The sequence below is a fragment of the Melanaphis sacchari genome, unplaced genomic scaffold (assembly GCF_002803265.2).
Source record: "Melanaphis sacchari strain LSU unplaced genomic scaffold, SCAv2.0 Contig106_pilon_pilon, whole genome shotgun sequence".
Classification (NCBI taxonomy): domain Eukaryota; kingdom Metazoa; phylum Arthropoda; class Insecta; order Hemiptera; family Aphididae; genus Melanaphis; species Melanaphis sacchari.
In genome coordinates, this window is record NW_020270400.1 from 41,877 (window position 1) to 57,499 (window position 15,623).

At 34.7% G+C, this 15,623-nt stretch overlaps 1 protein-coding gene across 1 annotated transcript in view; it reads right to left on the reverse strand.

Annotated features, from left to right (window-relative positions):
• The window catches only part of LOC112603348, a 111,007-nt gene that overhangs the window by 9,938 nt on the left and 85,446 nt on the right, over window positions 1-15,623 (reverse strand). The window contains exons 5-6 of the mRNA XM_025351872.1: window positions 1,304-3,412; window positions 655-797 (exon numbers count right to left, since the gene is read on the reverse strand). Coding sequence (XP_025207657.1) covers window positions 655-797; window positions 1,304-3,412 — 2,252 coding nt within the window. The remainder of the gene's footprint in view (window positions 1-654; window positions 798-1,303; window positions 3,413-15,623) is intronic.

The following is a 15,623-nucleotide window of genomic DNA, read 5'->3' on the forward strand; positions in this document are numbered from 1 at the left end:
TAAAGTAAATATTATTTATTTATTTAATTTTTTTTCTGATAAAAAAAATGTCTGCAGATTTAATCTTCTGAATGGGGGACAAAATTGTACACTCCAAGAGTATTCAATATTGAGAGTTCACTTTATCTATTTTGATTGGTGGATGACTATATTAAAACGTATACGAAACGTACAACTTAAAACTAAACAGTTTTATAATTACACTTACTGTTTTTATAGTATGCAAAATAGAATGTAGGAAAAAAAGACACGGAAAACAAAATTAATTATTATTAAATGTGTAGTAATTGAATATGAATAATATTAATATACTGTTTTTTATCGATCAACGTTTATATTATTGGCCCTCAAAGTTATATTGAAAGAAAAATATTTAATTTGTTAAATACTACATTTGATTATTTTTTTAATATTATTTTAAATCAAATTTCTGTTAACACGTGCATATTAAAATGAGTACGTTCTTTAAAAATTTTAGTTGTCTTACATTCATTTTATGTTTACTTAAATAAAAATAAATATTTTATTTACTATTTTGGTTTTAGGAACCTTATTACAATTTTCTTGTCCTTTTTGCTATATTAAATGTACTTCGATCACATAATACAAATAAAATAAACGTAGTCACTACATAAAGTGTGTTTCGTTACATACCTCTAGGTAAACGGGACGCTTGAAAGGTTTTCCCTGCCATATCCAACCGTTGGACCACCTGGGCGCTAGGTCTTGGTTCTTGAGCCGAGACAGCTGCGCGAATTCTTCGCGCATTCGTTGTTCTAGCTCCCTCTTCATCGCATCTGATACATATATAACAACAATAACTATATATTTTGATAAATGAAAAAAAATTCGTTCGTCACACGTGCAATCCGATACCTACCATATTATATACATTAGTGGCATAGCGATTTGAAATTGTTCAGAAACAAGTAGAATATGCCACCCACCAACCCACCCAAAATAAAATTAAGGCATTTAATGTAATGTTTGACATGTCTTATATACTTAACAGTGAAATACTAATTAATATTAGATCATTTTATCTATTGTACTACCTCACCACATCATGTAAAAACTCTTAACAGACGTGTTACGATTACCTCCTTCATCACATCACTGTTATATACAAGACTTGGTTTAGCACAAGTTTCTGCCTTAGGATTTTACTAATATTCCACCCTCCTACCAAGGTCCTAACCAAAAATAAATGTAAATTAATAATAATTCAAAATATTTGTCACCCTAGGCCAAAATCCAACCTTAGCTGGTACATCACACAATTATTAATATATTCATCGCTCACCGGTCATTTCTTTCTTGTTCCCTCCGTTCTTTCGGTCTTTTCTGCCTTTTTTCGTTTTCTTTGTCACTCCTTTTTTCTTAACGAAAGCCTCGGAGATCATGTCATCTCCGTCGCTTTCGTCCGTCAACACTGATCGCAATATTTCTTCAGTCATGCACTCGTCCAATTTTTCTTGTTCGGACTTCAATTCTGTCGATTTGATGCTGTTCTTCCGTATAACCGCGGTTACCGGCATAGGTTCGTCTTCAGTTAAGGTGGGCGGAGTAGTCGCGATCGCTGTCATCGTCGACTTCACTGCCGGCTCTTCTAAGTTTTCTTTACAGTCATCGTCATCGTCGTCATCCACGACAACGGCAACTACGTCATCGTCATCCACGACAACAGCAACTACGTCGTCATCCTCGTCGTTACCGTTAACATCTTCGTTTTCTTCTTGAATTTTCGATTTTTTCGCCAAGACTATCTGCATGGGATTGGGTTTCTTTCTTTTCGCGGATCCCTTCATTACTATTTTTTCACCGTCAATATTTATATTATAATATCCATTGTTGTTGTTGTTTATAGTATTGTTATTGTTGTTGACGGGTGTATTGGGTGTGCAGTAAACAGTAGTTGTCACTTCCAGGCGTTCCCGCGGCTTCGTCGACAAGTCGATAGTCTGATGAAGACCATCGTCATTGTCGCCGGTCGCCGACACGGAATCGCCCTCCTCCTCGCTGGCCATGTCCACCTTGAGCGTGTAATACGATTGCGGTTGTTGGTCGTCGTCGATAGGTTCGACTTTCGGTACAACGACGTCGTCGTCGTGTTGGTGATCGATCGGCTGGTGGTCCAGGCCCAACACTGATTGGCTGAGGACTTTGCCGATGGCTAACAAACCGGTGGTATCGCATTTCTCTTCGCTGATGGTGTTCCACTCTGAGGTGGGGTTCTTTGCGGCCAGCATGGCTGGTGACTGGGGTGCCAGGTGTTGCACGGATGCGCGAGCCGGGCTCAACGGGCTCATGCACCAAGGAACTTGCTTGCACGGGCTGCCGGAGCTTGCGGAGCGCGGCGGTCCGGGAACACCGGCGCTGCCCCTAGCCGGACTCGGCGGGCCGTGTGCCCGCGGAGGCTCCTGTGGCAGTGCCAATGCCACAGGCGGGAGTGTAACTACTGTTGAATGATGTTTTGGCCCCTTACTGACTGCACCAGTAAGCGGGCCAGTATGTCCGTTTTTTGGATTGGGACACGATTGCATTGGGCACGGACAAGAATGGTATGTCGGGTCTACGTAGGCACGAGGCGGAGCGGTCGAGTAGCACGACGGTCCGGGCGGCGCGCCGTACGGCGAGTAGTAGAGCGGCTGCGGCGCTGGGTAAGCGTCCGGCGGCGGCAAGGCCTGCTGCTGGTGGTGCTGTTGCTGCAGGTGTTGTAGGTGTTGTTGGTGCTGTAGATGTTGCTGCGGCGGCGGCGGCGGCTGTTGCTGCTGCTGCGGAGGCGGAGGATGGTGGTCCGGCCGGTCACCGCCGGGCCTGGTGATGGCCACCAACATTTGCTGTTGCCCCGCGGGCGAACCGGTCGGCGCCGGCGGCTGTCCGGGAGGCGGCGGCCCGTAGTACTCGTGGTAGTACGTGGGCGGTCCACCGGCCTGCGCGTAAGGCGGTGCGGCCGGCGGCCGTCTGTGGTGGAACGGTATGTGATGGTACGGAGAGCTACGGCTGTGATGGAAGTAACCGGGCTGGTGGTGTGGGCCACCGGGGTAAGCACATGGGTTGGGTGGCTCCGGCAAGTAGTGGTGGGCCGGCACCTGCGGCGGCGGGGGCGGCGGGTACTGGAGACTGGCCGACGCGGGCGGAGACGGGTAATATGATGGAAGCGGCGGCGGATGGTAAGGGCCTTGCGGCTGGTATCGGTAACCGGGCGGCGTCGGCACTGACGTCGATCTGACCGGCACCACTTCGGTGTCGGATGACTCGGTGGGCGGAGGAGCGGCGGTGCCGGCCGAAGAAGGTGGCGTGGGCACCAGCGGCGGGGCTAGAGACTGTTTCACGTGCGACGGGTGGTGCAAGTGCACGTGATGCGGCACTAGGTGGTGGGTGATCAGTGGCCCGGCTGGTTGGTAGTACCCTGCGAATCAATAACAAAATTATGATTATATAAACATTGTAATTTATTTATTATGATATGCACACAAGTAAAATCATGAGCCATAATTATTATAATAGCCAACTTTAACATACAATACAGTAAAACGTCTTTTAACGGAACCTTCTCTAATTATCAGAAGACATTTCAGGGACTTATTATTAGGTACTTAGTATTTATGAGTTTCGCAAATGTATACAGTACTCTTGGTGTTCGACGTAACAATGTTGAATAATATTTGCAGGACAATTATTATTGATCACCGCGGAATACTTCAAGAAAGTTATTATGATAATTTCTATTTCTAATAGAATGCGACGGCTGTGTAAGACGTGTAATATACTACATTAAGTATAATTTATTGCGAGTGCGATTAAAATGCCCTTTAAGTTATGTACTTAAATTAATTGAAAATTGAACGATTGCATTGAAAAAGAGTAGAGCAACGGCCGGGGGAAACAAGTTAACTAGAGAGGCGATATTGATATACCTTTAATACTGGCAAATCGAATTTGGAAATAAAAATACATATTGCATTAAGTTTATAGATTTAGGAAAGCTTTTGAATGCAACTTTTAAAGGAAAAAACTTATTTAAACCCTAAAAGAAATAATAGATTTTTAAGAATTATCAGAAACTTTTTTGGAAAACAACGGCTTAACCTGGTGTAAGCCTTGACAAACTACACCGAATTGAAGTGGAAGGCAATGTGAAGAGAGCGTTTAAACGACAGCAACTCAAGTTTTTTCTATTTAAAAAATGTTAAACCATTCGGGTACAAGTACTTGTTACCAAGGATTTGGTTAATACCTCGAAAGTCGCGTTTAAAGCATCGACTAATTCGGGGATAAATCATGGTGCGTTGTTGGTGATATCGTGTGAAGATGGTCGATCGATGATAAGTAACTAACAATTTTCAGGTACGATAGACAATGAAACATTTAGAGAATATTATAATACACTCATCACATAATAATATAATATTAAAATATAAATGTGTATTTGTATGAGATGAAATAGGACTTTAATGTTATTTAATTATGTAGTACGTACCCAGTCGGATTAATATGTTATTATTTATTTTTAATGTACAAACGGAAGATATTATGCATATGATAATATAATAATGATTTATCAAGATTGATATTGTTGGGTCGTGCGTAGATGATATACCTACATAAAAAATATTATAAACTTATTGTACACGAACTTCTGCAATACTGATCAATACTGGCGGCTACGATGACAACGGTTGACGTTTGTATGTTTATATAATATAATAATAATAGTGCGCGATTCAAATGTTTAAATATTATCGTATTATAGAGTGCATCGAATAGTATCGGAAACGACAAAGAGTTTAGAAAAATTATTTTTTGATAATAATAATTGTAATCAGCCTGCGTAGACTATTGACGCCACGACTTTATAACGCAGGGACACTCCGATGACAACATAAAACAATAATAGTACAATATTGTACATTATAATGACATTATATCGTTATCGTTTTGAGATTGGGCGTTGGTATTTTGATGACGACGCCTCAAAGCCGTGGACGAACAACAACTGTTGACCAGGACCGGTTTTAATCGGACCGAGACGCCTAGTCATTAGTCTAATATTTTATTTATTGTAGTTCGTAATTTATTATACACATCACATCATAATTATTATTAAATACATATTGTATGCAGAGTAGGGCAAACGAAATTACGGCGACAATGACTATGACTTTTTAATTCCTTCCTTTCGCCTTTGTCGAATGTCGATATTCAACAACAGTGATTACAATTATTAGCAGCTGCTGCACCGGAGATATCGTCAAATGTTGGCGACAACCGTCAATGATATGATAATAATATTTTATACGTCGCAATCGCGCGGGTGCGAAACGTCGCGTTCAAACGGTCGTATATTAACTAATGCAAATAATAATTGACACTCATCCCCGTGGCATGTGCACACAATAGTTATTAAACGATTTTATGAGGCCGAAACTGTTTTTATTTTACAGGAACATGGAACGTGAAGAGTTTTGATCGACAGCTGCGTGTGTACACAGTTTAAATTCAAAAGAGCTAAATTATTGAAGCCTAGCCCCAATGTTTAAAATATAATATATCCTCAGTCCTCACACTGTAAATAAAAATTAAACTATAATAAATTATATACTCATAATTGAGTGTAGACGGAAAATGGATGATATGATTGCAGTGACGTACTGATAGGGTTGTATGACTGGCAATTATGGGCCACAGGTCTATAACTCTAGAAGACCAATAATTAAGAATAAATGCGAATTCAAAAATATAGATAATCACTAGAGCAAAATTTTTAGTTGCGGTTATCTTTAAAAGAAATGTATATTTCTGTAAAATTAGATTGGTTTAAAATAAATTGATTGATCACGACTATGTTATTTTATTTAATAACCAATCAACGTTAATGAATAATATTATTATGAAAGAATTGTGGAATAGAAATAACAATAAAATGCTCCGTAATTGCACATCTTGGAAACCAAGAGTACACGTTTATATTTAGATACTAAATAAATACACTATTCTATGAAAAAGTAACCACTGCCATTATTCCACGATTTTAATTTTTCATTAAACGTTGATTAATTTTGTTTTCGCATTCCGATTCAATGAATTGTATTTGTTTATTCAATATTCATTATAAGGATCATGTCGAAAAAAGTACCTTGTGGCAATTAAAATCGTAAAAATGGATATATGATTAAATTTATTAGATAACCTTTAATTTTGTTGAAATTTATTTTTTGTAATAGATGTTATTATTTTGGTATCATTACATTTTTCTGTTAATTAATTCAATTCATTATCAATACATGATTACACAACTACGTCGTAAGTCATAGTATCGTCATATTCTTAGTAATATGTTAAAAAAAAAAAAACAAGTAAAAATTTATAGTCAAATGATAGTGTGTTATGAGTTTGATTAATCTTGAAAAATTACTGAAATAACGATTGTTTACACCTTAAAACCAATATTAAATTGTTGGAACTGAATATCAGAAAAAAAGAAATCAATTTGACATAAAATAAATAAAGTGAAAATCTGGGAGCTAATAATTATTATTTGTTGTTGAAGGTGCACCCCTTAGCACTCCACCCACTTATGAATGAATATGGCCTATGCACGAGTACACATATAATAATATACACGCGCCTAAGCACATAATAATAATAGTATTATTTATACATAATACACATGTATATTACATTAAAGATACTTAATATAGCTTTTAGGACCCCTAACGAACCCCGCTGATGATAGTGTAAGTCAAATTTGTATGCGACACACACCCTTTAAATACTCTCACCATTACACAATTATTATTATTGTAATAGCTGTTTGGCTAGTGGTATCCAAATGGGCTACTGCCTCAAAATCGGTAATTTTTTTCCCTATTGACATTTTAAGTTTATCAGTTCTTATGATAATATTATATATAAATAGTATAATACAGATAGACTGTATATGGTGTATGGATGGACTATGGAGTTGTAGTATAAGACAAGTTATTAATCGTAACGAATGGCTAAATAGTAATTGAAAATTTCGGAATTTGGCAACAAATTATCAAAGTTACAAACTTGTATACATTAATAATATAATATTATAAGATATTCTATTTATTTTTTTTTTTTGAATATTATAATTTTTAGTTTTTAAAATCCTTCTCCCCAAGAGAAATCATAGTTACGATCGAGTTTCAACATTTTTTCGACGTAACAACAATATAACACAAAAACAAATATTCTACGGTAAATAAAATATACCACGGTCATTGGTGTAAACATAAAAAATGTTTTATCACCACCGACGTCACGGCCGCGCTATAGAATTATGACTAATTATATTATTGCTCGCGCGACATTTTTTAACATTACACGACAAGAATAAAAATAAAAATATTATTCAAAGAAGTTCGGTTAGCTTAACGGATTCCGTGATACACGTCGACAATCTGTAGATACCTAGTACTACCTACCTATACTATAATACGTTATTATAATACTATCATTATTATATGGTAACGGTAAGTCGACCGCCGAAATACGAAACAACTCAGTCGGACCGTTAATTCTCGCGCTGTACCTCCCGCGATCCACGTTGTACCCGTATATTATAAATGTCAGTAATAAATTATAATCATTACCAGTGATTATTAGTATTAATAAAAAGTATCTGTAAGTAAATGAATTTTTCACGCAGGTATAAACCTCGAAGAAAATTTTTTTCTGGCTCCCTCGAAATTATTATTTTCTTGCAAACCTTATTATGATTATCAGATCACAACTACTCATACGTTTTGTGAATATTTATTGTAGAAGTTTTCCAAACAAAAATTATGAGAGATAAGAAGCGAAATTATTAATGACATTTACTATTTTTGGAAACTTAATTTAAAAAAATGGTATAAAATGAAATATATTATCTATAGGTAAGGCCATAAACATTAAAGGTAAACACGGTTTAAAAATATTTTTTTGATATTTATTTAATATTACTTGATATGAATTTCATCATCAGTCGTAACTCGTAATAATATAAAATACATAATTACTATACATTATTCAAAATTTCAAATATATGAAAAATAGACTACCTAAATATTATTCAAACTTCTGAAAAATGTAATAAAATTACGATAAAATATTTTCTTTGAATTTTGAAATTAACAACAAAATCGTCGACATGATGTTATCCCCGCTGTACAGGGGCGTATACTATAAACCCATATTCATTATAATAAGTAAAATCTGAGAATCTGTTCTTTAAACCATGACATCGTAAACTATTTTCGTATTCGTCGATACAAGAAGTAAGAAGGAATAGTAAATGAGTTATTAAAACACGTATGACGTAGAAATTATATAGTAATATTGTTGACACGAAATATATTTTAACGAGTACCGAGAAACGAATTATTGTCGAATACACTAATATTACAACGGGCATCATCGCTCTATTCCAAACCGATAGTGTTCTCGCATGAAGAGAAGACTTCATGTGGCTTTTTCGAGAACTCGCAGCAACTGAGTGCACAATTTCTTCTAACGTAATTATTAATAGCATATTATACATAGGAAAGTTGCGCGGCAATAGTGCAAAATCAATAGGGCCGCTGAGACTGGGAACGACAACTGCACATTATTATTATTATTATATTATTGTGTGCCGGCTACAATGGCCAACAAGACATAGATATTACTCCTTTTCCAAATATATGCACAATAATATTATTCTGTTGCGCACGTACGGAGACGATTAATATTTTAAATAACCAAATCAAATTTGAAATACGTCTGCAGCGGCGTTCACTCAGTGCTCGAGAATTGGAGAATGCCTCCATTATATAAATGTGTGTGTGTATTTTGTGAGTAACTCTATGATAATTATTTTTATTATGAGAGGACACGGTAGTAGTTCACAGTGTATTTCTTTTGACAAAATATTTTTAACGCATAATTTCATGTCGTAAAATTATATTGAGTAGGCCATAATAATAAGTATTTAAATTCAATTTGATAATTTATTATTATATACTGTTAAGAACTATGAAATACAGTTTAAAAATAAACAAATTAATATAAATTAAAAAAATCATTTGTAATGCGGTTTAACCACTAATTCAAAAATATTTATCTCGTGTATTGTAATAATTATATTTACATATTAATAATATTATTAATAACTATTATTTCCACGAGGTTTGATAGTTGGGGCAGGCGAGGACCTGTATTAAACCACAAGTTAGACTGAGATTTCAAGGGACGCTAATTTTTTCAATTGTCCCTCGATTCATTTTCCAATTTGAACATTTTTTAAGTGTTATACATATATTTATTATATTTATCCTAAACACGTTTAAGTCCACATCAAAAAACTCGGCCGTTCATCATATTATTAATCATGTATTAAATAATAATGATAGATATTAGATATCGATGACTCGCACCATTAGAAAATTTGTGGTGGACATTTGCGACAATTGATCTTAAAAACGGCGTCGAATTACATGCATCGCATATACTCGTATCGTTGTTGTTACAATACAATGCTGAATTACTGAATAATAATATGTCATTATTTTTACACGAACGAACGACAACGACACCGGTTGACGCATGCGGCTTAATCGCAATCGATGACACATCCGTTTTGTCTTGTCATTCGAATTTATAAACGGACTACGCAGTGCTTGGTAGTTTATTCGGAGATGTAAACAACGTTCTCTCGAAACTAAATCAATACACTGCGGGTATTAGGCCTACCTTAGCTATAAATTAAATAATATATACATACATGTATATGCATTATACGTACATTAGTATGTAATTATATATACATGCATACAAGGAGTATAGACGACGTAATAGGATGACTGAGAACTTGTGTATACATATATATAATGTGTTTATGTATACTTACCTACCTACAATAATGTGTGCCTACAGATTCTCGATTTTGATTGCGTAAACCCTGTACCATGCCATCACGAGAAATCACCGTTAATTTTGCACATCGAATAATCACACCTATCACAATCATTGTCGAGACGACGATGTCTTAGCGAAATCGATATAAAGTTATTAGAAAATTATATTCACGGTTAAATGATATACCGAAAGATTGTGACTCTATAAATTTTGGGTGTTTGATTTTACGGTCAACAAAATGTAGGTATACACATCCGATTTACAGGACATCGCGCGATTGCGACAACGTAACATTGGACACATAACGCTTCATTTAGCGGTCAATTAATTTTTGTTCATCAACAACACAAAGTCTGTTTCATCGAAACACCAGCGAGTGACGATATAAATAATTACGACTATTGGACCGTTGTGGGACAAATGACAATATACAGTAACTATAGACGGAGACCATATGAAAAACGACACGACTACTTCGAGCTTTCGTCGCGGCGAACTGTATGAATATGGACAATATATTATATACACAGTGAAAACGCGAATCGATTTATCAACGCGCATGTGACGACAGGGCCGGAATCGACGATCGTTTATATATTATATATGGAATACTCTATACACGACGTTTACAAGGATTGAGGTATAATATTGGTTTGTAAACAAAGTCAAGATTTTGAGATGGAAGTAAAAACATATAGGCACGATAAGTTATTATATTAAACAATGTAAAATATTTAAAAGAAAATAATAAAACAACCCTGAAAAAACGAACGTATAAAATAATATATTGAAGGTAAGTTTACTACAAGTAAACGCGGCATTCCATACGACAACAAAAATTGCAATAATAATGATGATGATGATGATGACGATGAAAATGAAGAATTTCACTGCTACGTGGAAACTTATTAGACTCTTGTAAACGAAATTGTTTGTCATTATAATATTATTATTTCGTGAATACACCGTTGGCAAGAACCGTTGTTGCGTTGTTTGGCAATGGGGCCAAAACGCAGTATTGTTTTGCGCATTCACAGAACCGTTTTCTCACTGCCTGCACCACAACGTATACGTTCTCAAGCCCCCCTCTCCGCCATGGATTTTTTTAAGAAATATTTTAAATGAAATTTTAAATATTTATATGAATTTTTTTTCAAAACAATTCAAAAAATAGTGTGGGAGATGTGGAAACGTTTTCTCAGCCATCCCATCAAAAAATAATTTTTAGTACATAATTTATACTATTGCAAATCACATACATAAAATATTCTTTCCTAATCCGATATTATTCACTGGCATACTATATATTGGAGTTATATATAAATATTATTTAAATAATATATTTATGTCTATAATATTTACGTTATATCTGGACGGAATGCAGGCTATAGCATAAGAAAAAAAAATTGGCGGTTTGGGTGGACCACTAGGGGGCGGGTGTGTTATATACACGCGCACGAATCGTATAAAAATGACAAAAAAAAATATGCCACTCCCGATCTTTTCTGTACGATTTAAATAGTTTAATACAACTATATATAGTATGCGCTCGCCATCGTTACGGACAACGAGTTGACCTTCTTTACCGTAATATTGCGAAACGTACGAATATGTATGTAAATACGTATAATATGGCAATACAAATGACAAAATACGAGCACTTAAAAAACAGATCTACTGACGAAACTACCCCCAAAGGCAAAGTAGGTATAATAAAATATTAACAAGTTAATTTAATTTTAATAAAAACAACTGAATAGTACTAAAATAAAAATAAACTAAAAATCAGACAAGAATATTGATTTCAATATACGATGAACGATAAACGTCAAGATGAAATCATATTTTTATAAAATAAAAGGCGTAAATTCATAAAACACGACTGACATCGGCAAAAAATTATTATTAATTTAAATTTAGAAAATTCAACGTTAAAATTTTATTCCTTTACAATCTTCAGATATTAAAATAATCCACGAAGAGATGAGCTCTTATTATCAACCTATATATATATATATTTTATGATATTTGTATTATTTTATATTGACATCAAAATTTATAGAATTAATTTTTTTTTAATACCGTGATACACTGCACTTGTAGATATATAATTGTAAAAAATAAATGTGCATTTTTTTTATAACGTTGAATCATTTCGATAATCGTCGCTACTATGATGAAATGCACTCGGCTGCAATCGTCGAGGGCACCCACGCAATCGTTTCGGAACATTATTATCACTTGGCAGGGTTTTAAAAAAATACATATGTACTAGAAACACATACGCTGATTATGTCAATGGGTTTTTCAATTGATTATTTGTAGTTTTTTTTTTATCACTATTTAATTTTTTAAATAGTATTGTTTGTTTCTGTATTTTATTGCACCGCAGTAAACTTTCAAGTTTAAGCGTCTCTGCATAATTATATGTACAAAGGTCGTTAGAAAATATATAACAAAGACGGCGAAAGAGCACCAGTATGAAATTAAAATATAAGTAAGTCTTTAAAACGGTATATCTCGTTAAAACGCGTGTACACGATGATATTATATTACATGAACATAAGCGCACGATCGACGGTACTTTCGGCGCGGCACACTTAGAGGAGGCTGCACGGACACCAAATATAACAGTAATCGCCGCCGTCTGTCTAAACGAATTTGCGGTCACGATAGCTATATATACAGTGTGGCGGGCGAGACGATGACGGTGGTTTGGGTAATTTTAACGACGCTATAATATTATTATATGATATCGTTAATGGCGTACGCTACGTTTAAAAATCGCTGAGAAAATCATACAGTTTAAAACAAGTATTAACGAGTATTGTGGTACTGCTCCACAGGCTACAGGTACGGCGGAGTCAGAAGATTTACACCGTTTTGAAAACGCATCCTGAGTAAATCATCGGTAAATCTTCGCCGGATCACGTAGACGTGATAATAATAAACTACATCAATAATAATACACGATATTAAAATTTATAAGATAGGTATAGGTACAAATTATACTAATATCAAGTGTAGATTAGAATAGTTAAGATGCAACAGGGTTACGGATAATTTTTTCGTTTTTTTTTTTTTTTTATTCGGCTGCAGCGTCGATTAATTTATTTTAATCGTCGTTGAATACTAAATTATTACATTAGGTTTATTGTGCCACACCGTTTTTCCGACGACGTTTTTGTTGTTGTTTTCATCATAAGTCTTTCGAGCGCACTGTGTATTATAATATTACACGCTATTCCTACTGAATAATATAACAACAGTAGTGTTCATGACATGCGTTTCCGATGTGCCAGACGCGATGGCACGCGTTCCACACCGCACTCGGCTATTATTATTATGTATATTATAATATAGTATATATACTGCACAAATCGATCGCCGGAAATGCTACAAGACCAACATTACTGCCTCGTAACTTTTGTTTTATGATAACGCAATAAAAGTATATTATATTGGTACCTATGTTGAATTATATATTTCATTTGTTCGACGTGACATCATATACTAAATAGTACTTACACTATACATTTCGTCGAGTACGATAGAATCGATCAAATCCCCGTGGTATAGGTTATACGTCGTTCTCATATTAATTTAATTATACAACCTACTCTTACGCAGGTAGGAAGGGTGTACGATCAAGATGTGCTCGGGGTGATGGGTTCAAGTTTGGGGGAGGATCTAAAGAATATATTAAACACACCGCCTAGGAAACGGTCGTGGAGACTTGATCGAAATTTTCAGAGTATCTCAATATAGTTATCATTCAAAATCTATCAATTGCATAACATCTTCGTCACAAATAAAAATAAAATAGTCAAATAGTTTCCAATGATCAGACATTTATAACAATATATCACAAGTTGCTTACAAAAAATGTTCACATTAGTGGCTAACCACATAAAAAATTAAAGTAGCTCATCATCATAAACATTATCTGTATTTTCTGAAGGAGAATTCAATAATATTTTAATTTTAAAAAAAAGTTACGAGTACATAAAATTTTAAAACACTGATAGTTAAGTTAAGTTTGGGAGGCGAAAGTGTGTTTCTAAAATTGTGTTATCGAACTTTTAATCCAAAGGCGAAAGATGGTTTTGAAGTTAACGGTTTTTTTTTTTTTTTTTAATACCTACCACTTAAACGATTTAAACGCATCTGATAGTCACAGTTTGTAAGCCGTGATATGAAGCGAGAAAAGATCGCTCTGTAAAAGGGTCATAATAATATTTTCATGACGTACAAACATTATAAGTCGTCTAGAACGATGTTTTTTGAACGGATATGTCTGCACAAGAGACTATGCGTTCTAAAAAGCAGGTGTTGGTAACGGCCTGAAAGGGTTGCTGATTGGAGGGAGAGAGAGTAGTTCTGTTGGTACTGCGGTTGCCCTTCGATGAAAGAAAAATGTATAAGAGTACGAGGAAATGACGCGCGTGGATATATTTGGCGCCAAAACGAGACGCGCGACGCAATATTATCGCATATAGTCTTATGTCTACATCGCAGATCCCGAACGGTGAAAGTGTACTGCAGTTTTTCGAATGTTTAATAATTAATATAATTATTTGTTTTAGTAAATTACTTATGATAGAAATATTAATATATTTTATAGTACGCTAATCGATCACACCTACACGCATATGACATATATTATTATGTCTATTGCACGTACCTCACTACCGCTAGTCCACAATGAAATATTCCTATCAGTCATACAAATATAATAATAAATTATTAATACATACTACTACTAATAAAGTTCTGCAGAGATTAGATTGTGCGCGTGTATGCGGTATATATATAGGTAGGTATATCTACACTAACTACTATGTACACAAATATAGTAGGTATATAATGACTGTTGTCTGTTACACAGACGACAATAACGTCAATATCGTGGCAGTACTCGTAGTACTAACACATGTATCTTTACGTAGTTACTTGGTAGTGAATGTATATAAGAGCGTAAACTATTATAATAGTATGTAGTATATAGGTACGATAAAAAACTACGAGACGAAGACGGGTGTGTTTGTGAGTGTGGGGTTTTGTTATTTTTTTTTTTATGTATACCGCACTTCGAACTGCAAGGTTTGAAAATTCACAAAGGAATAATATACGGGAGAATACACCAATATCGATTAATAATTTATTATATATTATATCGTTATCGACAGAAGACTTACACATATAACGACGATAATGATAATATTATTATATATATTGTAGAAAATATTATGGGGTTTCGGCGTTTGTGACTTATTGCAGTGAGCGCCGTCGTCGGAATTACGCAATATAATATATCAGACACAAGACACGTTGTTAATACACTAATAATAATATTAATTGTATGTATAAAACTATATTATAAACCATCTGACGACGACATTCATACAAATACTTGCGTGAGTTACTTATTAGTTTATTAGTTATGACATATTAATTTGTACGTACACGATAATTATAATAATAAAATTACTATAGTTGAAAGGCTTGCTTATCTGGTTTTTTTTTTTATTTGGTGCAAGAATTAGATAAATCAGAGTTTTAGTAATTTTCAATGAAAAGAATTGCATACATTTTCATATAGTATAAGTTAATATAATTTTATAGCATACATATATTCTACAATTTGGCGAAATATTGTTTTACTTTATTTATAATAATTTAATACATTTTTTTTGTTGTGAAAACAACAAAAT